Source organism: Ipomoea nil, unplaced genomic scaffold (assembly GCF_001879475.1).
Source record: "Ipomoea nil cultivar Tokyo-kokei standard unplaced genomic scaffold, Asagao_1.1 scaffold3314, whole genome shotgun sequence".
Taxonomy (NCBI): Eukaryota; Viridiplantae; Streptophyta; class Magnoliopsida; order Solanales; family Convolvulaceae; genus Ipomoea; species Ipomoea nil.
The window spans coordinates 1,702,900-1,728,002 of record NW_017619742.1 but is presented as its reverse complement, the minus strand read 5'-3'; the positions used below and the strand labels follow the sequence as shown (position 1 = coordinate 1,728,002).

General features: G+C 41.4%; 5 protein-coding genes across 5 annotated transcripts; 4 read left to right on the top strand and 1 right to left on the bottom strand.

The window, feature by feature from the left end:
• The first annotated feature begins 374 nt into the window (after positions 1 to 374).
• LOC109169385 (aspartic and glutamic acid-rich protein-like) lies at positions 375 to 2,075 on the top strand. Its single transcript, XM_019318268.1, has one exon. It carries the CDS (start codon positions 375 to 377, stop codon positions 2,073 to 2,075), a length of 1,701 nt encoding a protein of 566 aa, XP_019173813.1.
• A 7,620-nt stretch (positions 2,076 to 9,695) lies between these two features.
• LOC109169384 lies at positions 9,696 to 10,532 on the bottom strand. The gene has a single exon (XM_019318267.1). The coding sequence runs from the start codon at positions 10,530 to 10,532 to the stop codon at positions 9,696 to 9,698; it is 837 nt and encodes a 278-aa protein (XP_019173812.1).
• An 8,915-nt stretch (positions 10,533 to 19,447) lies between these two features.
• LOC109169383 lies at positions 19,448 to 20,065 on the top strand. The gene has a single exon (XM_019318266.1). It carries the CDS (start codon positions 19,448 to 19,450, stop codon positions 20,063 to 20,065), a length of 618 nt encoding a protein of 205 aa, XP_019173811.1.
• Positions 20,066 to 20,502: 437 nt separating this feature from the next.
• On the top strand, positions 20,503 to 21,324 carry LOC109169382. Its single transcript, XM_019318265.1, has one exon. It carries the CDS (start codon positions 20,503 to 20,505, stop codon positions 21,322 to 21,324), a length of 822 nt encoding a protein of 273 aa, XP_019173810.1.
• Positions 21,325 to 21,435: 111 nt separating this feature from the next.
• LOC109169381 lies at positions 21,436 to 23,622 on the top strand. Its single transcript, XM_019318263.1, has 6 exons — positions 21,436 to 21,718; positions 21,803 to 22,033; positions 22,148 to 22,307; positions 22,451 to 22,502; positions 22,588 to 22,867; positions 22,994 to 23,622. Exons 1-6 carry the CDS (start codon positions 21,436 to 21,438, stop codon positions 23,620 to 23,622), a joined length of 1,635 nt encoding a protein of 544 aa, XP_019173808.1.
• Positions 23,623 to 25,103: the final 1,481 nt, after the last annotated feature.

Genomic DNA, 25,103 nt, shown 5'->3' with positions numbered 1-25,103 from the left:
CTGCACTCGAAATAGAAGAATCATCTGCAGCTCAACCCGAAGTATTGCCGAAAGTTACTGACACAGCTCAACCCATCCTTGAGATGAAATCCCCCTCATCAATTCAACCTGTCTCTGCACCCACAGAACCGGAAGCAATCACAAAAGAAGTCTCTCAAAAGACTCCACAAATTTCATCAACCGAACCCGTCATAATTGTTGATTCCTCCGAAGAAGAGGACGTTGCCTTCTCTAGTCCTGTGAAGACCTCAAAAAGCCACTTTCGGCCTACCATTGCCAAAGAAAACGAAATCATGGCGAAAATGGCTCCCCCTCCTGAGTCAATATTACCATCTAAACTGAAGAAGAAGCTTGCATCTTCTTAGGGGGAAGAAATGAAAAGAAAGATCTCCAAGAAGAGAAAGAACCGATCAAAGAGCTCTGAAAGTTTGAAGAAATCCTCCTTACCACAAGAACCCATCCAGGCAGAGCAACTCAACACGAGCTTGACACAAGAACCTGCTGCGATGGAGAAGGGTGCTCAAGGATCTCGAGCTCTGGATGACCACTTAAGTCTCCCACATGAACCTGGCGTGCCAGAAGAGATGAGAGAAGTGGTCACTGAACCGAATGTTGAAACAACCCTCCCACAAGAACCTACCCGAACAGAGCAGATGGCTCCTATTCTGACACAAGAACCTGTCAGGGTAGACGAGGATGAAATTGCACCACATCCTTCGAGTCACTTAAGTTTCCCACAAGAACCTGGTCAGCCAGCTGAGACGAGAGAAGTGACTCCTCCAATTAAATCGAATCCGAAAGAAGATCTACCCGAGCCTGAAGTCTTACAAGAATCGGTCATACCCGAGAACTCTCAAGCGATTGTATCTGTACCCGAAGCTGTCCCAATTCCCCCATCAAAAGATCAAATGCTTCGAGAATCCATTGAGAACAACTTCAACAGGGTCATGCAAAGGCAGAAATGGCGAACTTCTCCATTACAAACTTTTCTTGAAACGTTTGAAGAGATGAAGGATGAAGAAGAGTTTGCTCTAGAGTGGATCGGCACCAAAGACGTTTATGAAGCGCTGCGTCTTGAAACCATCAAACGTGTGTACTCCTACAAAGTGACCCATCGCACTCTCGGGAAAGAAAAAGTGCCCATTTACATTGAGCTAAACAAGCCGCCATTGGATCCAGCCTTCGTGGAAGAAATGAAAGAATTTCGATATGCTCTCTTCCTCTCAAAAGTCAAGACAGAGTTAGAACGAACTCATCAGAACGATCCAGCATGCAATGTCAGTGGACTAAAAGATGACGAAGGAAAGGAGATTGAACATGAAGACGAAAGCACATCCGAAAACGAGACCAGTGAAGCAAACTCTGATTCAGACAATGGCACTGATGAAAATCCTGAAAATGAAGAAGATGATGAAGATGAAGATGAAAAATCAGGTGATGAGCAGGATGACTCTCATGGCGATGGTGGAGATGATGATGATGATGATGAAGGAAAAGCTGATAACAATAATCTTGGTGATGATGGTTCAGATGACGATGATAATGATGATGGCAATTCAGATTATGATAGTGAATCTCCTATCATAGGCAACACCGAAGATATACCTGAACGATCACCTGCCCCTAGCTCATCCCCACCAAAGGAATGCCCAACTCGTGAGTTACCTCTCGCCATGCTACCTCCTCTCCCAGATACAGCTCGTGATGACAACATGGATGCATCACCGCGTGATGAAAATCGGGAAGCATCACGTCATGCGCTTGACCAAGAGCCTGGCATGGACTACCTTAGTCCCGAGCACATCATGCACCAAATGCTAAATACAGTCTTCAATGCTGAACTCATTCATAAGCAATATCTGCATCACAGAGAAAAAGATAGCCGAAACATAGCAGATCTATCTGCCAAAGTCGACCGCATGATGCAAACAATGTCTCGTCCACAACCCAACACCTCAATTCCGGATACTCAAGATAGGCTTGCACACGAACTCAGTCAACAACGAGCTATCCTTGACAAAATTGCTAAGGAACAACATGCTCTTAAACTTGCTCACTTCGGTCTCAAAGAATGAGTGGATCTTGCTTGTACAAAGATAGATCTCGGGCATGACAACATGTTTCAAATGGCTGAATATCAACTCACTATGCTTGAGTACGTCAAGGATGTTCTTATTGCAGTTCAAAGTCTGACCGATTTTTTTGACACCCCGTGTGATGATGCCAAAAAGGGTGAAAAGGACAGAAAGGATGATGACAAGGATGAAGACAAAAACAGATCCCCCCCTAGAAGAAACAATGAAGGACCAACAAGACATGAAGAGAGGAGAAGCTCACCAAGACACGAAGAAAGAAGAAACACGAGATCATCACCTTCAGGATCTAGATCTCGACAACAATACTCTTCTAGACCCAGACAGCATTCCATCAAGCCTCGCCAATCCTTCGGATCCACCACTGAGTTCTCATTTTCCGGGAAAACAAGCAGAGAGAAAAAGAACCTTCGCCAAAGGCTAATACGCAAGGATACTATAACCATGGATGCCATAGGAAATTTCCACATGTACCAACCATATGAAGAAGGAAGTGGAAAACGGTTTGAAGGGTACAACATACCTGTGTGGATGAAGAAGAGAGATAATTACTTCAGGCAAGTTCATCAGACTCAAAGAAATGAAGAGATCAAGAAAGCAAATCGTGAACTTTGGAACAAGCAAGAAGAAGCGAGACTTGCCAGAGAAAAGGAACTGGCCAAAAGAGAAAGAATCAAAGAAGAGATAAGGGATGTCACGAAAGTCAACAGAAATGCTGAGCCTGGAGTCAAATATAATGCTGCCTTCAAAATTCACAAAGAATCTAGAAAGAGCTACACCGAAGGAATGCACTCATTTGAACTTATTACATGGTGGAATCTCGGCATAATTGAAGGAGAAAACATCCTCGAAGCATACAACAATTACGTGAGCATCAACATCAAAGGAGAATATGAAGATATTGTCAGAGAAAGCTGAATCCAAAAATACAGAGAGCATATCAACCGATACATCGACATGAAAAGGATGCTCAAGAAACAGAAAGAGAGAGATGACAAAGAAAGAGAAGAAGCTCAGACACAGAAGGTGAAACTTTTAGAAATGTAAAAGTTTCTCTTCGACAGTTTCAGTGACATTACTTTGTAAGTGTTATTTGATCTTTATAAATGTCACTTTTGATTCAATCTATCGTGTCCTTATCTAAGTTATCAGCTTTGATTACTTGTATCGATCTACACTTATTAGAAACCATACGTAAACTCTTCTGTATGGTTGTTTTGGAATGAAAAATCCTTTATGTGATATTTATCGGCCTTATAAGCAGAGTATAGGTTTTGGCATCATCAAAAAGGGGGAAATTGTTAGGAACATATGTACTAGGATTTTGATGATACCAATGTAACCTAGAAGTATACCCCTAACTTTTTATCGTTTATTCTGTTACCTTCGTTCTAGACGAAAGGTACCATAACTCATCATGTAATTCGTGTTAAGTTAGTCAAACACACGGAACCGAGTTATGATATCTTCAGTTAGGTTTTGTAGAACGAAAGAAGAGTTTATGAAGCTGACCACGAAAGAATAAATGATCTCCCTCAATCGAAAGCAGAAGGCGAAAGAAGTCTCCTGGTCTAAAGACTATTTTCTTTAAGATGTGCCTGTCAAGACAATTCATCTTCTCTCAGCTCAAGAAGAATGTTGTCAATTTTCCCATCTGGAGATCATCCTTGGAATTAATCTTTCCTAAGAATGAGAGCACATTTATCAAGATGTAATAAATGTCATAATACTACATTTCAGAGCTAGAAGACAAAACAAGCAAAGGTGCTTATCTCCAACGACTATGTAGTACATCTGCATTTAATGAAGCAATAAATGCACAAGGCTCTCCGGTCTTTACCCACTGGATCATAGGTTTGAAATGCCATCTCCCTCCAACGGATGGATTTCTTCTCACCTATAAATACCCATCTTCTTAATGATAGAAGTTGCTGGTTTTTAGAACAATTGAATACTTTCTCTCAAAAGCTCCTTATACAAGTTCACTCTCTCAAGCTTTTGAAATCCAGTGATTCAAGGTGTGAAATTTGAAGAAGACGCATCTGATTTCATTCACACAACCTTGAAGAAGTCTTGCAATTTTGTATACACTGATCACCAATCAAACCACCAGCCAGTCAAGACTTCATTGTGTTGGAGAAACTCAAGATTATCCACATCCAACCCTCAACTCTGAAGAAGACGTTGATAGAGGCGGAGTAAACTCTAGGAGTTGAAAAACCTTCAAGTAGCTGTCCGGCTTAGTGATCAAGGAAGCTATCTTGGTGTAATTTGTACTAGGAGTGATAGTGCAAACCTTTCACAAGTTGTGAAAGAAGAGTGGAGTAGGCACAGTTGGCCGAACCACTATAAAAATCTCTTGGCTCTATCTCTTTACATTTCAACACTTTATTTTCGTGCATTGCATAACACGCGACCTTAACCGAAAGTTTTCTAAAAAATCAAACAGTGCAAAGCAACCTTAAAATTTGTATTACATATCCGCTGCGTAATAACCCCGAAAGGAGTTATTTTCGTGAAAAACGAATTGAGTCTATTCACCCCCCCCCCCCCCTCTTGACTCTCCTTTCGACCCTACACGGACCAACAGGGTCTAAAATACATCATTTACATATTAAATATTCACAATTTATATATTGAATGTTCACAAGTTATATACTTAATATTCACAATTTATCATTTACAAAATTGTTTTTTTTTTTTTTTTGATTTGACGAGAGGGGATTACCCAAAAGAATTAGCTTCCGCCATTTCTTCTCCGCAGACCTTGATGAGGTCGTCTATTTGAAACCTCTCCGGTCTGGTCCTTATGAAACACGTACAGAACATCATGTGGAGGTTCCTCCAAAATGCGTTCTCCGAAGCTATGTGCAATGGCGTCCGATGCCAAGCGATCTGCCAACTTGTTCTGTTCTTTGTAAACGTGCGCATAAACCACCTCACTAAAATTCTCGGCCTCCATGTCGCATCTTCGTATAATGTTGCATCTTTGGCCTTGCCCCTCTGTTTCCATTTGGAGCCTCTCCACCGTGCTCTTGGAGTCACATTCAACAATGATGTTTGTCGCACCATATTCCCTCGCCATGCGTAAACCTTGAAGAACTGCCCAAGCCTCCGCATCGTCCACTGAACATCTGCCAATATTATGTGTGAAACCCCTACACCAGGTTCCATGCATATCCCGGAGAACGCCGCCGCAGCCCGCCACGTTGTTCCTTTTACAGCATCCATCCACGTTGAACTTTAGGACACCATTTACTGGCTTCCTCCACACAACCTGGGCATTCGCGATCGACGTAGCAGCCCTCGAAGGTCCTCTGTGTTTCGCAAAAGCCCTTGCAACTTCGGTTTCGTACCTTGCCAGCCACTCAAGCTTATGCTCCAGCGGCATCGACTTATTGTTGAACACCACGTCGTTCCTCCAGCGCCACATCCACCAAAGCGTGATTCCAAAATGTTCCGGCCACCCCTGCGCGAAACCTTTCTGTTTATCCCCGTGTAGATTCACCGAGAGCCATTCCTTCCAATTCAGATTTGATGTTGCGTTCATCATTCGTCTGCTTAACACCGATTCCCAGACATCTCGCGCTGCCAGACACGTCCTGAAAAGATGGTCGAGATCTTCCCGTTGCCCTGCGCATTGAAAACAAGAGGCATTAGGTGTAAGTTTTCGTTTTACCAGCTCATGGATCGTCAAGATCTTCTCATGCTTCACCATCCAGATAAACATGGCTATCCTAGCTGGCACTCGTAGGCTCCAAATGGTGCTCCACTCCTCCTCCGTGTTGTTGCCTTCGGTTGTGATCAGGTTATATGCTGACTTCACCGAAAAGCCGCCCTTCGCCTCATGTCTCCATCCCACACCATCACACCTGTTAGCATCAGACAAAACGAAACTTGTCAGTCTAGCAATAGTCTCCGGTGGCAAAGTGTGCTCGAGTTTTTCCAACTTCCATCCCCGAACATCATCCCAGTAATCAGCCACAAAAGCATACAAATCAGGGAGGCTTAAGGGGGTCAGCAACTGATCATAGAGAGGTCCGTCGATGAGCCACACATCCATCTAGAATCTCGTGGTTTTCCCATTATGAATGATGGAACTTAAACCTTTCTCCATAAAAGGTTCTGCAGCACATATACCGCGCCAAACATTGGAAATATTCCTTCTGCCCGGCTGATCCGATTGGGAGGGTCCAATCCTTTTGTATTTTGTCGTTGGTGTCTGAGCCCACATGCTTTGCCTCTCTGTCCTGAGTCTCCATCCTAACTTTGCCATGCAGGCCAAGTTCATGTCATGAAGTCTTCTTAGACCTAGACCGCCCGCATTTTTGGCCGAAGTAACCAGGTCCCATTTAACGAGACTCATTTTGTTTCCCCCATTCGATCCATTGCTTCCCCAAACGAACCGCCTGGTTCTTTTTTTCAATTTTGGCACATAAACCTTTTAGAAATGCAGCAGTTTGCATAATATAAACTGGGATGGCATTTAGGACCGATTTGGCCAAAACTACTCTCCCAGCTAGGGAAAGAGTTTTTGCTTTCCACCCCTCCATTCGCGCTGACACCCTCTCAAGGAGGTTTGAATATGTTTTGCAGGTTACACGCCCATGTAAAGTCGGCACTCCAAGGTATCTCCCTAAATCATTAGTCCTGTCTATCCCAAGACGATTTGCAATCTCTTCTGCACACCTTGGATCCGTATTCTTCGAGAAATGAACCTGAGACTTGTTTAGGCTTATTTTTTGTCCGGAGTCACAACAAAACCTGTCTAGGCAGCTTCTCACCACCTCCACTTGGTCCACAGAGGCTTCTGTGAACAACACAATGTCATCTGCAAAACACAAATGAGATAGAGTAGGTCTCCCGGCAGCCAATTTGATCCCCTTCCAATTATTCTGTCGGACCTCCGACACAATCAACTGGCTTAGGAGTTCCATGCATAGAACAAAAATGGCAGGTGACATGGCATCCCCTTGACGGATGCCTCGTTCCGGTTCAAAAGGTTCAAGTCGCTCTCCGTTCCAAATGATGGAAAGTCGTAGGGTCCTAATACATGCCATAATTATATTCCTCCATGCCATGTTAGAACCCATCCAAACCAAGGTATCCTGTGTAAAACCCCATGACAAACGGTCATAGGCCTTCTCCAGGTCAAGCTTGATCTCCATAATACCTTTCTTTCCCCGCTTCTCCCGCATGGTGTGCATCACCTCTTGGTAGATGATTACGTTATCTGAAATCTGACGCCCCGGGACTAAGGAACTCTGGAAAGGCCCCACGATCTTTGGCAAAAGAGACTTCAACCTGTTAGTTATAGTCTTGGTAACGATTTTGTAGCTTACGTTGCAGAAACTGATGGGTCGGAACTGCTTAATAGTTTCCGGGTTGTTGACCTTTGGGATGAGGGCAACAAGAGTATCATTAAGCCCTTCTGGGAGGCTACCCAAACGGATTGCATCGTTAACCAATTTAAAAATGCCGTCCCCGGCTTCCTCCCACATGTGTTGGTAAAAGCCTGCGTGGAAACCGTCCGGACCAGGTGCTTTGAAAGGTTTCATGTCGAAGACTGCTTCATAAACTTCCTCTTTCGTGACTGCTTTGTTGAAAACATCCCATTCATGCCTTTGCAAGATTGGAAAGGAGGCCTCCAGATGGATTGCATTGGCCCTTCCAGCCTCCTTAGAGAACAGCTTAACGTAATAGCTTCTGATATGCTCCTTAAGCCCACTATCCTCTGTGAGCCAATCCCCGGCATCATCTAGCAGCCTTGTCACGGTGTTGCGTGACTTTCGAATCATTGTGGCCGCATGGTAGTAAGCCGTGTTCCTGTCACCAGAGTGTAACCACTCCTCCCTATATCTTTAATACCAAAGCAACTCTTCTTGATGCAAGATGTCTTCCATCTCGAAACGGAGGCTCTTCTCTAGCTTCCAGAGACCCCGGTGCATATTAACTAGCGGTACCTGTTGAATTCCATTTAATCTGGCCATAACAGTTCTCTTACGCTTATGAATATTACCAAAAATTGTCTTGTTCCAATCCGTGAGACCCATTGCTAGTCTCTTCATATTTGCTACGTAGTCCTGATCATGGCCCCAAAGGCGCTTCACTGTTTCCCGCAAATCAGAGTGTGTCAGCCAGGCTGCCTGAAAAAGAAAATGGCTCGTATTAGTACGGCGGTGTTCATCATCAAAACGAATTAAAAGAGGTGCGTGATCGGAGGCGAAACGAGGCAGATGTACGACTTTCGCTTTCGGAAATCTGAAGGTCCAATCCACGTTGCATAGGGCCCTATCTAGGCAGGCCCCTTTTATTAAATCCACTTGACCATCTTTCACCCATGTAACTTTTGGACCAGAGAAACCAAGGTCGATGAGACCTTCATCAATCCAATTAACGAAGTCCGAGCTCCGTTGGGTAGAGAAAGACTTGTAGTTACTTGTTTCTTCCCGGTTGATCACCGAGTTAAAATCCCCAGCAACCAGCCATGGACAATGAATACCTCTTCCTGATTGTGTAAGGTCCAGCCAGAGGCGGCGGCGAAGGTGGTGCGCGGGGCTGCCATACACAGGCGCAAACATTCAATGGGGTTGTCCAGGTTGAGAAACCTGCAACAGAATGAATTGTGGATGAGTGAAAATCATCGTAGCTGATACCGGGTCTTTCCAGAACACCCATATACCTCCACTGAAGCCAACCGCTTCAACCCGAATCCAGTCCGAGAAACCGAGTTTCGAGCAGATACCGTTAGCCTGGTTGCCTGAAACCTTTGGCTCAAAGAGACAAAGGATGTGGGGTTTGTGGGATTTGAGGAGGTGATTAAGAGCGATACGGAATGACTTCCCGCCTGCGCCCTGGCAATTCCATAGAATGCAAACCATTAAAACCAAAAGATAAAAGGTTAAAACACAAAGGAAAACCAAGGTACTAAAAACTATAAAAAACCAAAAAAGGATATAGCAAAGACCAATTACTGGTCACTTCTGTTCCTCTCAAACTCGCCAGTCTCCTAGAACACCTCAAGGTTCATCACAATGTCACCTTCATCATCCCTCCGGTCGGTTGGGTCCGTATGATTCTATTTTGTCGATTGCCATACTTGAGAAGGGATTTCGCTCGCCTCCTCCCCCGTGAACACCCTGGTGGAACTGATGACTAATCCCCCTTTTTCCCCTCGGACCACCACATGTTCGTCCTCCTCGGCCGCGCGCCTGGTCTGCGATCCCGAAGCTTTACGTTGTCGCGCAGTGGCCTGCCCAGATTCCTTGTTACTCACCCCCGCGCCCCCAAATGGTTCATTCTCAATTTGCTTCTGTGTCGCGATCACATTTGGTCTCCGCTGCCTGTTTCCTCCCGTAGGTGGAACAGTAGATCCCACCTGCGCTGCCGTAGCTGTCTGCCTCGTGGTATGGTTTATTTCTTCCCACTCAGACGCTGCATTTAGCTCATTGGATCCCTCTTCGGCAACCTCTCCGCCTGCATTCTCTGTCTCGTTCCCATTGTCTAAGGGTGCGAATCTGGAAGATTGCATGCCTTTGCCACGCCTGTTGCTTCCTATCTTGCCACGGCCACCTGCATCTTTTTTGGTTTGATCCACTTGTCTCACCGTTGGTCTCCCCCCTTCCTCTTTGGAGCTATCATCCACTCACCAAAAGGGGCTGATCCAATCACAGCTGTTCGGTTTTCCTTCTCATGCACCACAATATTTTCCGTTCTGTCCGCGTCCCCATCATCCGATTTGTCTGCGTCATGCGTGGATTTCCTCGTTTGTAGGCATGCATCCGGTGAATGGCCGTATACTTCACATGAGAAGCACACTAAGTGAATTCCTTCATAGGCAACAGACCTCACCCGATCTTTGTATTTGAACTTCAAGATCAGAGGTCGGGTGATGTCAACCTCCACACAGATCCTGGCAAAATACCCCATTGACACCAGACTTGTAGCCTGATCGACACGGATAGATCTTCCAACTTTGTTACCCAGCTTCTTGAGAAATATCAGGTTATAATACTCAGCAGGCAGACAAGGGATCCTTACCCATACGAGCATTTTTTCTGTGTGATCAGAATAAGGGTCGAAATCTGGTTCCCAAGGTTTCACGATCAGGTAGTGATCTAAGACCATCCACGGCCCCTCGAACATCGCGAATTCGATATCATCAACCGATCCAAACCGCACGAGGAAATACCCGTTTTCGATTGCTATCAGCTCCAGGCTTCCTTTGGGTTTCCACATGGAGCCAAGCCGCCTCAGCAAGTACGCATATCCCACGCTCCTACCCATCACCTTGACGATAAGAGTTTTCTTCCATGGGGCCCTGATCGCATCTATCTCCTTCTTGGTCAGTCGTATCGTAGGGCATATAGGATCATCGTCTTCCTCATCGGAGATCTCATCCGGGGTCATCTCAGTGTCAGCAACCCCCACTGCCGGCATCTACTCGACGCGGCCAGCCGCACTTTCAATGTATGTCTTGCGTGGCGCTTCCAAAGCCAGCGATCCCATCATATCTTCGCTCGATCCATTCATCGGATCATGCGGTCTAGACTCCGCCATCTCTGCCACCGGCGTCTCATTGACAACATCAACCTCGGCCCCCGGCTCTGGCATCTCCACCACCATCATCGAGTGTCCTCCTTCATCAGCAACAACATGTTTTTGTTTCTTCGTGCTCTTCTCAAGGAGATCGTGATCCTCCACTAATCGCTGGCTAGAGAGCCTTTCCATGAGCATTTCCACTAGCGAACCAAATTGCCGATTAAACTGATAAATTGTGAATATTCAATATGTATATATATATATTGTGTTTTTTAGACCCGGGTTCACCTCCACTAAATAATTAAATTGCCAATTAAACTGATAAATTAAAAAATTTTACAATTGTGAATAAAATATTTTAATTATATAAAAAATTAATTTGATGAGTCTAATAATCTAACCCACTTATGTTTAAGAAGTGATGTCCAACAAAATATACATGAAATTTATTTGTAAACTCATTTTAGTATTCTTTTTATTAAGTTTTGAAATAAATATTTAAAATATATTAATAAATTTATTACAAATAAAATATTTTTATGAAAATAAATAATAAAAAAATTTATTATAAATATTATATTATTGTATATTATATTGTAGTGTAAGTATATTAATTATTTTTAGTTGAAATTTAGAAATGGAAATTGAGATTCGGATTGATTGCATGATGTATAAGTTTATATATATTAGTGTAAATATGCGAATTTATTTATATTGAAAGTTATTACTTCTAGAATTATGTTTGAAAAATTCAAATATTATTATATTATTAGTTGATTTAATATTTTATACATAGATATTGTATCTTAAATTTTTTATTAATTTCCATTAATTGCCATATTATTCATAGGGTGTGAATGGGATAGCGATTCTTTGAGTACAATTTAATGGTTCCGTGTGCCACCTCTTAGTACTCAAAAAGTTGAAGTTCTTGCTTATCATGAATGTGAAAATTTTCTACATCTTTAAATAATTGTAATTAAATTGACTGCTAGTTCAAGTTAGAATTAAATTTATGTGTCACTATGGACACTGATTTAGAAAAATACCCGTCGAAAGAGATTGCTGTAAACATAATAGTTATATGACTTCGTGACGTGTAGCAACATGAACTCAAGTGGTCCCTAATTTTTCTCTCTATTTTTATCAACTTAAATTTTTTCTTTTTATTTTTAATTTTTTACAAAGAAAATTAATGTATAAAAATATATTATTAAAAAATTTCACTTGAAAATTTTAAAAGAACAAATTGCACTTTTGGTCCTGTGACTATTAGGGTACTGATAATTTGAGTACGTGACTTTCAAAACTCCCAATTTAAACCTTTAACTATGCAATTATTAGCAGATTTGGTCCTGCCGGCCAATTTTGGTCGGAAAAACATAAAATGTTTCGAATTAATTTGTGATGAGGGCAAAACCGTCATTGCATGTGTATTTATTTGGGGGAAAACTCATGCCGGGCTATTAAACGGCCAATCGTCTGATTAACACCATCTTCACTGCTGCAATTCACTTTGGCGAGAAATTCTCACCGGCGTCCTCGACTGCGTCTCGACTGCTTCTCGACCTCCTCCGCTGGGCTAGTAATGGCTAATTCGTATTCCTCTTCTTCTTCTAATTATGCTAGTGAGTTCTATGAATTTGGAGAAAGGTTTCCAATTGTCCTTTGTAGATGTGGTGAGCAACTGAAAATACGCACTTCATGGACAACTGAGAACCTAGATCGTAGATTTTGGCAATGCTTGGGTGGTAATGTAAGTTAATTTTTTTTCTTTTTGTTTTAAGAAATTAGTTTCAAAACATCAATTTCGTAGGTTTTTTTTTTGAAATTAGTTTCAAACCTAATTTATGAACATCAAATTCGTAGATATTTTCTGTTTTAGAAATTGGTTTAAAACCTAATTTTTTTTTGCAATTTTTGTATTATTGCAGAGGAAGGTGGGATGTGGTTTTATTGATTGGTATGATACTCCAATGTGCTATCGTTCAAAGTGAATAATTCCAGGATTGCTAAAACGCATCAACCGACAAGATGAAGAGATACGAAAATTAAATTTGAAACTGAGAAGTGAACAAGGTTTGAAGTGGATGAACAAGGTTTTAGTAGTCTTGATTGTAATATTTGTAGCAGTAGTTGGTTGTAGGGTTTGGTAATGAACTTTCCAAGTTATGGTTATGTGTAATGGGTGTAGTTTGGTATGTTTTGGTAATGTATGCATTATGGTAACCTTCTGGTAATGTATGAATTATGGTTGGTTTTGGTAATGAATGAATTAGGGTTGGTTTTGGATATATATGTTTTGGTAATGTATGAATTCCAGGTTTGGTTTTGGTAATGAATGTATTGGATATATATGGTTTGGTAATGTATGAATTCCAGGTTTGGTTTTGGTAATGAATGAATTGGATATATATGGTTGGTTTTGGTAATGAATGAATTGGTCAGTTTGTACACTGAGTATATAGTAATGGAACTTGGACAAAATCATGAAAAAAGGCTGCTGCATTACCATTCACAAAAAAAACATTGTAGTTTTAATAGTTTGATACAAAACATCTAAGCCAACCAAAAAGATACTACATGGACTGTTTGATACAAAACATCTAATTCTCAAAACAGAGTCGTAAGCCAACCAAACAAGCACCTAGTTTGCAATCACTCAAGGTTAATTGGTTCACCCTTATTTCCAAAGAACTTGGACTTGAAGGTGGTCTTGCTCCTGGTATAATAAGGGTTTTTCCTATTGGATGGCCTCACTTTCCTTTTGCCCTTGCTTTCCTTGGATTGGATTTGTTCCTGGTCATCTTGCTGCTATGCATGTCCACTATCTGGTAGGTCATCATGGTCATGTTGCTCCTGCTGCTGCTGGTCTTCAGAGGTAAGGTGGTCTTCTTTCTCAGGTTGGTGCTAGCCAGAGACATCTTGTTCCTCATGAGACTGGTTGTGCCCTGAAGGCAAGTGGATGGGGATTTGTCTGGTAGTATAAATTACTCTTTTTTTTTTTTTTTTTTGCTTCAACTGGGACAAAACAAAGAAACAAGACAAGTTAACTTAAGCTTAATACAAAAAAAAATGTAGTTGAATATGTTATGGGAGGCCAAAAAGTAAACCTTTTTATTTGGATTTGTCGGACATTTCCTTGCATTGTGGCCAGATTGCCTACACAGTCCACAATGTAGTTGAATGTGTTGTCTAGACACAAACTTTCCATCTTCTGTCAATTCACCAGCTGACTTTGCCCTTAGCTTTTTTGGCCTCCCAACCTGCATATCAATTTAGTCAAATAAAAGTTCATAGATAGGTCAATCATTAATGACTATGCAATGCATATATACCTTGGCAGAATACAAAGGAGGCAATGGTGGAGTTCTGTCACATTGTGGCCACTCATCTGGACCTGTCATAGGGTTGATACAACCAGCATATACCTTCAAGTATGTCTCTTTGGAGTAACATGGATGGACAAAGTCAGTAACTGCACCCTTTCTATACTTTTTCCATATAGCACATATGGCATGTTTGCATGGAATGCAGTTAGGTCCCACACCCTACAAGAACATTTTTTCACCTCCAGATCAACCTCTTGTTGATCCCCATATAAATGGCCAACTTCAAACTTGAAGAAATCACATTGTGTTGCCAGGTATTTTGCTGCCTCCTTCTCAATTTTCTTCAATTTTCTCACAATTGCAGGACATATCAAAGATTTCCACTCTGCTGCTTTTCGTTTTTTCTCAAAGAATTTACCCATCAACATTTTCCTAAGAACTTCAAGACATTCAATAATTGGTTTGTCCCTTGCATCCCTTATAGATCCATTCCATGACTCACAGATGTTATTTACCAACATGTCACAGTGAGAGTGTGTAGAGAAGTGAGATCAAGACCACTCTGTTGGACTCTTATCACCAAGCCATTGGTATGCATCTTCATCTAAGCCCCTAAGTTTACTTAATTCAACATTGAATGCATTCAAAGTGGTTGCCCTAGCACAAGCCCACAGACAGTCCTTAAGTGCCTTCCCTTGGAAACCTGCCACCTTCATATTTGCATGAAGGTGTTTCACACAGAATCGATTCTCCACACCAGGTAGCTCACTCTCAAAGGCAGGAATCAATCCCTTCTGTTTATCACTAATGAAGCAGTATTCATCTTCAACACTCTTAGTTATTTCCAAATCTGTCTTCAGAAGTTCTAGAAACCATGTCCAAGATTCCTTTTTCTCCCCTTCCACAATAGCATATGCAAGTGGAAATCACTACTACAAAAATACCTTTTAACGTCGGTTATTTTAGGCATATGGCGTCGGTTATTTGCCGACGTAGACCCAGGGGACGTTGTAAATAAATTATACGACGTCGGTTTTTCTAAAAACCCAACGTCGTATGTTGTTTTTTTAAAAAAAATAGAGATACGACGTCGGATTTTTGAAAAATCCGACGTCGTATCTCATTTTTTTAAAAAAATATATAGATACGACGTCGATTTTTTATACAAATCGACGTCGTATCAATTTTTAATTTAAAAAAAAAAACTGTAAAGAGAAGCCGACAATCAATTTTTACAAGCAAAGAAGAGATAATTTGAAAAACAAAGGAGTACTAAAGCATAAAACAGAAAGAAAAAATAGATCCAAGCATATAAAATAGAAAAAAAAAATAGAGATACAAGCATAAAACAATAAAAAAAAATATATAGATATAAGCATAAAACAAAAAATCTAAAGCAAGCAGGAGAGAGATAATTTGAGAGGCATCTCATCCACACTCTCTCTAACTCATCTTCATCCACTCTCATAAGCATACAACCGAAAATCAAAAGCAGGAATCGAAAAAAAAAAATCAAAAATACAAGTATACGTACGGAGCAATATTTGTAGATCGAAGATTCGAAGCAAGCAACCTCCACGCCGGACCTGCTACGCTCGTCGCCTTACAATCGAGGTCGCCGGAGAAAGCTCGTCGCCATACAGTCGTGGTCACCGGAGATAGCTCGTCGACACTCCAAGCTGGAAGCTCGCTCGTCACCGGAGAACGTAGATCTACATCGAATCGTTGTTGTCCAAGTCGCAAGTTGTTGCTGCTGCTGGACGCTGGTACACCGTGACGAAGAAGACGGTGTACTGTAAGAGCGGATGAAGAAGACCATGGTGGAAGAAGGAATGAAGAACGAAGATGATAGCTGCTTTTTCTTTTCTATTTTATGCTTTATGCTTTTGAGAAATGGATGAAGGAGAGCCAGAAAGAGAGTGTGCGATAAGATGTCCAGATCTAGATCTGTATGCGTTAAATAAGAAAAACATTTTTTTTAAATTTTATTTAAAAAATACGACGTCGGTTATCCCGATAACCGACGTCGTATGTCTTTAATTTATTTAAAAAAAATATTATTTCAAACCTACGACGTCGGTTCTAGGGATAACCGACGTCGGTCTTTTTTAATAACCGACGTCGTATGTCTTAATATTTAAAAAAAAAATTACGAACTCGGTTTTTTCGGAGAACCGACGTCGTAACTAATATAAATTACTTTTACTTTATTTTATTGACATATAACGTCGGTCTTTCAAAAACCGACGTTAATTAGGCGACGCAATATCCTTTTTCTGTAGTAGTGAATATACTATCATTGCCATCAATACTAACAGCTGTTAGTAGCATCCCACCAGTTTCAGTTCTAAGGTGATAGTCATCTACACCTATAATTCTTCTGCAATGCTTGAATCCTTGCTTGCTAGCTTCCCAACACACATACATTCTCAAAAATCTGGAATTGCCACTTTCATCACTTAGGTCACTGAGTTTCACAGGACATGTTGTCTTGGGGTTTGTTCTTGATATTTCTGCCTTATAACTCCATATCTTCTTAAAGGTATCTTCCACCTTACCTTGTCTTAGCTTCTTTGCCTTCCAAATAGCCCTATAGGCTTGTGAATTGCTAACATAAAAACCCTCCTGACTGCACACCTTATCCTTGAACTTTCTCATCATCTAATCAGGGTGGTCTTGCAATTCAGTTGACCACCTTTTAGCAACCACAGAAGACTTAACCATAGAATTTTCCCATACCCAAGAACACCCTTCATGTTCATCTTTCATGTTCAAAATCCTCCATGACAGTGAACCAAGTACTTTCCTCAACCCTATGCTCCAAGGACACCCCTCCTGTGTACATTTAACAATCACCCTCCCCTTGTCATTTTTCGGAGTTTTAATCTCTTTGCCATTATTGAAAGCATAATTTTGCACAACTTCTCTAAACTGTTATTTAGATGCAAAAGTCATTCCTAAGCTAAACTGGGGGTCCTTCATGTCTGTTGTAGCTCTAAATATAGGCCACTTACCCTCAACATCACTATCAGAATCAACAATTGACTCCTCATCTGAAAACTTAATTTCATTCTCATCCTTTATCATCATTTTTTTTTTTGCTAATTTGCAGACAAGCATCATCCACAGTTCTAGCTTCTTTTGCTAAGTTTGCAGCCCTCTGTTGTTCTGCAAGCTGCTCATCAACCTTCAAACACTCTACCTCAATTGCATTTTCCTAATCACTTTCTGTCTCTAGTACTTCCATATCAGCATCAATCAAGTCCACCTCATCCATTGTTTCAACCCAAAACTCCAACATATTGCCTGGGTTCTCCTCATTCAATATACATATTACATCCATGTCAGATTGTAGCAACTTCAAACCATCATTCGAAAGGCAATATATTAGTGCTCCTACTTCACAATACCCTAAATTTTTTATCATATCCTTCAACACTTGTAAACAAATTTCCCTAGCTTCCATTCTGTCATACACTTCTACATCACCACCCATATATTTAACCTCACCTACCCTATTTATTATTCCATTATGGAAAAGGAAAACGGAAAAAGGTCCAACTCCATCCCCTGTAAAGAAAGCATTTACACATGCAATAGTCAACATACTGGACCCCACAGACCACAAAGCAATAAAGGCATACAGAAATGGTTCCTAATCCCAGTTTATGCACATGGCATCTTGACAAAAGTATAAATATAGTGGTGGTGCCCACACAACACAACACAATAAGACAAAATGTTCAAAAAACTTGCCCAGAAATGGTCCCCGCAGAATAAAACAACTGTACATAATATATTCTATGCATATATAAAGCCCACGACAAAACCCTAGATATGCAGTAACTGTCATTCTACTCCACACACACAAAATAGTCAACCCAAACAACAAATATGGTCATACACTATCAATTTCATCAAATTTTAACTCCGAACAAAACTTTTCTTACTTAGTTGTAGAGCCATTCCAGTCGCAGACGATGAATTTCGCACTCTCCAAACCCAGAAGATGATGTCCACAATCGATGCTCCAAATGCAATCTGCGATGACTAGTCGAAGATGATGTCCAGTCGCAGTACACGGATTCGTTTCTTTCGTTCGAGCTTCCAATAATCGAAGATGAGGTTAAGTTCTTTGGATTTTCCCCCCAATTCGTTGCTTTCCCCCCAATATACAAGTGTATTGTTGACTGACTGACCGGAAGGTGTTTTCCCCCCAAATAAATTCACATGCAATGACGATTTTGCCCTCATCACAAATTAATTCGAAACATTTGATGTTTTTCCCGCCAAAATTGGCGGGCAATTTGGCCGGCAGGACCAAATCTGCTAATAATTGCATAGTTAAAGGTTTAAATTGGGAGTTTTGAAAGTCACGTACTCAAATTATCAGTACCCTAATAGTCACAGGACCAAAAGTACACTTTGTTCTTAGTAATAATTACATAATGACTACAATTACGAAAAATCTCGAAGGGATAACGACAATTAAAACTGTGAAATAATTAGGGTTTTGCCTATTTATAATATATTATAAATACGGAGATAATACGGTAAATAAATATGCATTAATGCATATTTATTTACCGTATTATCTCTGTATAATGTACCGTACTCTGCTTGGGAATAAATTTTATAAAAGATAAAAATGTATTCGTTAGATGCATGGGGAAAAAAATAAAAATGCATCCCACAATGTTGTTTTTCCTATGTTTGTATCCCAATAAAAACTATCTCATCCCAAACAAAAAACTATCCTAACCGGCAAAACCACCCACGGTGGTGGTTGTGGTTGCGGTGTTTTGATGATGGTGGTGATGGTGGTAATAAAAATCCGAAAATTAACTTGAAAAAAATGAGAGAGAAGATAAAGACGGGAAAATCAAGAATCCAAAAAACGTTTTTTTGACTAAAAATCTAGGGAAAATATTTTCTGCCAAATTTGAAATTGGGTCTCTTTTCTATTGACCTCAATGAATATTTTCCTTGAATATTCAAACACGGGAAAATCTTAAAAAGAAATTCCGAAAGTCATTTTCGAGTTTCCCAACGAACCCTTAATGTATTGTAATTAATATTTATAGGGGCGTTTAGTTTACAAAATGTGCTATCACATTACTAAAAGGTCATGTAAGATTATAAGAAAGTAACTTTATTACCTTTGTATTTAGTTAAAATGGTAAAAATATAATATTATCTTAAAATTCACTACAAAAATTATATATTCAATATAGAAGGGTAAATTTTAAATATTTAAAAGTCATGTTGCAATACCTTAGAAAATATAGGTATTAGGTAATCACATTATCTATCAAAAGCTAAGTAAAAACATAATGACCCGCCCCTCACGTAGAATTTTCTCCCTAGAAGTCAGCTAGGGTTTCGCCTCCTACCTTCGACGCACGGCGAAGGTTCTCCGTCAATCTCCAATATCCTTCTTGTTTCTCTTCTCTACGGCGAGGGCCGACAGTCTCGACGACGATGGAAGCAGCAGCAGCAACCGAGGGTGATGTTAACGTGATGACGCAACATTGGGCAGATATTGCCCTAGAAGAAGAGGATGATGTCTTCGCACCGGTGGAACCGGCCGACGAGGGCGAAGCAGTGGCCGTCCGGGAATCATGGCGGTTGGTGGGTAGGTTCTTGGCAACGAAGATTATCAAGGAAGAGTATATGAGTCAGGTCATGGCTTCGGTTTGGCAACCGGTAAAGGGTGTCCAGGTAACTAAATTACAACCTGGCCTATTCTTGTTTGTTTTCTACCATGAGACAGACATGCAGCATGTCCTGGATGGTGGCCCGTGGTCGTTTGAGAATCACACACTGATTTGTAAGCAAGTTTGGAATGGGGTGATACCGGTCACGGTACCACTTGATACTGTTGATATGTGGGTTCAAGTCCATGAGCTCCCCCTGGGGTATACATCAGATACGATATTGGAGCAGGTTGGCAATTTCCTAGGGACCTTTGTCAAAATTGATGACCGATTTGCGAATGCACCATGGAAAACCTTCTATCGTATAAGGGTTTCAATACCGGTTTTGAAACCGCTCAAACGCCGTATGAAGCTCTTGAAACGGGATAAAACGACATGTTAGGTAAGCTTTAAATATGAGAGCTACATAACTTCTGCTTTTTCTGTGGTATGTTGGGACACCTGCATAGATATTGTTTGAAGGCTCGGGAAGCGGCCATTCCGATAGATAAATATCCCTATTCTGATGAGCTGCGGGCCGGGCAACAGAGGGGACCACGGAAGGTGGGGGCACCGTGGTTGTTGGATAAGGATGGTAAGCCAGTGCAAGTGGCAGCGACCGTGGCTACTGTACTGCCGGGGGACCGACTACCGACCACTCGGTGGACTCGGATTCTGGCCGGCGGGGGCCCGAGCCGCTTGTGTTGGCTTCGGCAAAGAGGCGGCGAGAAGGGGAGGATGTTATGCCTATGGTGAAGTTGGGGAGGATGTTTCAATGACAGAAGTTGTTTCAAAAAACTTGTCATTGGCGGGTACTGGTTCCCAGGCCCGCCCGTCATCATGAGTACCCTCAGCTGGAACTGTCGTGGCTTGGGCAATCCATGGACAGTTCGTGAAGTGAAAGACCTTGTGTCACGTAAGAAGCCCGATTTTGTATTTCTCATGGAAACTAAGGTATGTCGAATACATGCTGAACGTATTCGTGTTGATCTTGGTTTTGATGGTCTTTTTTATGTTGATAGTGTTCGTCTGAAAGGTGGTCTAGCTTTGTTGTGGCGAAAAAATAATACAGCAAGGCTTATTAGTTATTCTAAAAATTATATTGATATTGAAGTAACTATGTCTGGTTTTCCGAAGTGGCGCATGACGTGTTATTATGGCTACCGAGAGTGTAATCGGGGTGCAGAGTCATGGGATTTATTGAAATCACTTGCGCCACAGTCTACTCTCCCTTGGGTCATGGTGGGTGATTTTAATGATCTCCTTTTTCAGTATGAGAAGAGAGGGGGTAATCCGCATCCTAATAGTCTCCTTCGTGGATTTAGGGAGACTATCAAGCAATGTGGTTTATCTCAACTGCCTATGAGTGGATATCAGTTTACATGGGAAAAGAGCAAAGGAACACCAGATTGGATTGAAGAGAGGTTAGACAAGGTTCTAGCATCAGATGAGTGGTGTGGTATTGTGCCTGAAGCAATATTCATTAATTTGCTGACAAGGAAATCTGATCATTCTGCACTCTTACTAGAGACTCGTAATCTATGTCGATGGAATGAGAGAAGTAGGAGATTTCGTTTTGAGATGGCCTGGTTACATGATGAGGGCTGTAGGGAGGTGGTAGAAAAGTCATGGGAAGAGAAAAGGTCGAAAGGGATCCAATAATGCATATCACATTGTGGAAATTATTTGATCCGATGAGGTGGTGATCGTTATCATAAGTTTGGTGAGAAAATTTTACAGCTGCAAAAGGACCAATTACATCTCAGAGGGCGTATGGATCCAGCCTCCCTAGTTGAATTCCAGTGTTTGGAGGAGGTTCTAAGTCACATGGAGACCCAGGAGGATACCTATTGGAGACAACGAGCTAAGCAGCATTGGCTTAAAGGTGCGGATGCCAATACAAAGTTCTACCACAGGTATGCCTCTCACCGTAAGAAAAAGAATACACTTTTTAAACTTATGAATGATAACGGGGAGTGGATGGAAGGAGAGGATATGAAGGATATTATTCTAGATTATTTTGATGGAATTTTCAAGTCTAGTAATCCTGCGAGTGGTAATGCTTTATTTGATAATGTAATGTCGCGGGTTACCCAAACCCAGAATAATTCCTTGCTTTGACCCTTTGAGATGAATGAAGTCAAGGATGCTTTCTTTGCAATGTTCCCTGATAAAGCGCCTGGCCCTGATGGTATAAATCCTGGATTCTATCAACATTTCTGGGATGTAGTTGGGGAGCATATCTCAGAGTTTATAATTAAGTGTCTAAATACCCGCTCATTCCCTGCTGGTTTAAATGATACGAATGTGGTGCTCATACCCAAGAAAAATACCCCTGAAGTGGTCTCTGATCTTAGACCTATAGCCTTGAGTAATGTAATTTACAGGATAATGGCCAAGATGATTACCCATAGAATGAAGCCATTGATGCAGAGCATTATATCTTAGTCCCAGAGTGCTTTTATCCCTGACAGATTAATCACAGATAATATCCTCATAGCAGCTGAAGTGGGACATTATTTGAATAGAAAACAATGTGGGATGGTTGGTTGGGGTGCCCTCAAACTTGATATGGCCAAAGCTTATGACCGTATGGAATGGTCCTTTCTCCATAAAATGTTGCTGGCTCTGGGTTTTGATGACAGGTGGGTGGAGTTAATTATGCTGTGTGTGACTACAGTATCATACAGTTTCCTGATTAATGGCTCTCGCAGTTCCCCGATCACACCCACCCGAGGACTAAGGCAGGGGGGCCCTTTATCCCCTTACTTGTTTATTATTTGTGCAGAAGGGCTTTCGTTATTGTTGCAGCAGGCACAGATGAATGGTCTAATACATGGGTGCAGAGTAGCCAGAGGTGCTCCCCCTATCTCTCATTTATTTTTTGCTGATGACAGTTTACTGTTTTTCAAAGCAAATGTGCAGGAAGCCACTGCAATTAAAGATTGTTTATCCCTATATGAGGCCTCGTCGGGGCAGAAAGTCAATTATCATAAATCAAGTATAAGCTACAGTAAGAATACGAGTTATGGGGACAAGGATACTGCGGCGCAGATTTTAGAAGTAACTCAAGCTCCCAACTTTGGGAAGTATCTTGGACTGCCCTCTTTTGTGGGAAGGAATAAAAAGGCAACATTTGCTTATATTGAGGATAAAATCAGACAGAGAATTGGATCATGGAATAAGAAGTTGTTATCTCAGGCTGGTAAGGATATTCTATTGAAAAGTGTAGCACAAGCTATGCCTACCTTTTCAATGGGTGTTTTTTTACTACCTTCAACTGTCTGCACGGCCATTGAAAGGGTCATGAATCGCTACTGGTGGGGATCAGGAACTAACCGGGGAATCCATTGGAAAGCGTGGGATAGATTATGTATTCCGAAAAAATATGGGGGTTTGGGTTTCAAAGATTTGAGGGCTTTCAATTTGGCAATATTAGGCAAGCAGGCGTGGAGGTTGCTTACTAACCCTGATTCATTGGTATCTCGTATTTACAAGGCCAGATATTATCCTAAGGACACATTTTATGAGGCCAACTTGGGAAATAATCCCAGTTATTGCTGGCGCAGCATTATGGCAGCTAAGGATTTAATATGTAGTGGAATACGACGCCGAATTGGGAATGGAAAATCTACCTTAATTTGGGAACACCCTTGGCTTCAGGACGAACATGATCCTATGATTCAGACTGAGATGCCACCACAGCTTGCTGGAGCCAAGGTTGAGGGATTGATTGACCAGGATACTAGTTCATGGGATCAACATATTCTTACTGATATTTTTCAACCAATTGATATACCTAGGATCCTCAAAATTCCAGTTTCCCCAGAGTATGATGATACGTGGTATTGGCACGGGGATCCAAATGGTTGTTACTCTGTCAAGAATGGTTATAGGTGCATTATTGAGGATTATGAAACTGATAATAATGGGGCATTTGATAAGTGGATCACTCTATGAAAATTAAAAATCCCTCCCAAGTGGAAAACTTTCCTATAGAGAGCTATTAGTGATATCCTTCCCACTACCAATAATTTGCTTATAAAGAGAGTGGATGTTGATCCGATGTGTGCCATGTGTAGGATCATGGGTGAAGACACTATGCACTCATTGGTATTGTGTGACTATGCAAGCTCCATTTGGGCTCAATCCAACCTTCCACTCCCCAATATTATGACAAATATTTTCCATGAATGGTTTAGTGCAATCATAAATGTTCTAGACACTAATGGAATTATTTATGCAGCTGCAATTTTATATCATCTTTGGAGAGCACGCAATGGAGCTGTGTGGGATGCATGTCTACCATGACCGAAAAATGTAATTGCGGCGGCCACTGCCACAATGTATGCATGGCAAAGTATACACAGCCCAACCACCGCCCAATTGCCAGTCCACCACCATGTTGCTGCAGCGCCACTGCCAGACCACCGAATTGCTGCTGCAATGCCGCTGCCGGACCCATCTTCAACTGCCGAACGCCGTGGCCACGCACCAGCGCCCCACCTGGCCGAACAGCTGCCGAACACACTGCCGCACCACCCCGAACCCCTAATCACGATAGTAAGGCCACGGAAATGCTATGTGGATGCCGAGTATCACCAAGGAACAAACACGGCTACGGTTGGGGCAGTCCTACTCGATGCCACCGATCGTTTTATTTCGGCCTTCAGCGCGCCTATCCTGAGCTGTTTTTCCCCACTTATGGCCGAAGCATTCACATGTAAAGAGGCTCTATCCTGGCTAAGGGCACGAGGTGAACAATCTATACAGCTTCATACGGATTGTCAAACGTTACAGTGTTATCTATCTGCACCGGACAACCCATCCCGCTTATACATTGGTTATGCTATTGATAGCTACAGAAGTTATATGTCTGCGTTTAATTCCTACTCTGTCATTTTTATTCCTAGATTACAAAACTTGTTAGCTCATACTTTAGCTACTTCAGCCTTTACGCTTTCTACGGCAATGTACTGGGACAATGTCCCACCCGACTCTATTTCAGTTTATCTATGAATACAACCCATTGGTTGACCTTCAAAAAAAAAAAAAAAGGTAATCACATTATCTTTATTTTATAGTTTTATTTTTTTTTTACATGGCAATAATATTACATTACTTGTGGTTATCACATAAGGAGAACTAAATAATGTTATATAAAATGCTTTAAAAAAAATGTTATATAACATAACTATACTCACATTTTCCCATTACAACAAGGAGTTGTATCATAACGTAAATAAGCAATGTTTAAATAATAGAATCTTTCTAAAATTCTAAATTTTAAAAAACTCTTAAACAACATCTCTGCTCTAAGAACCATTATTAGAACTGATGGGTGTCGGGGTATACCAAGTCGGGCTTGGTAGGGGAGGATAGGCAGAGTCGGCGGGTAGGCTAAGTATGAAGGGCATTGTACTAGTCGGCCAAGTGGGAGA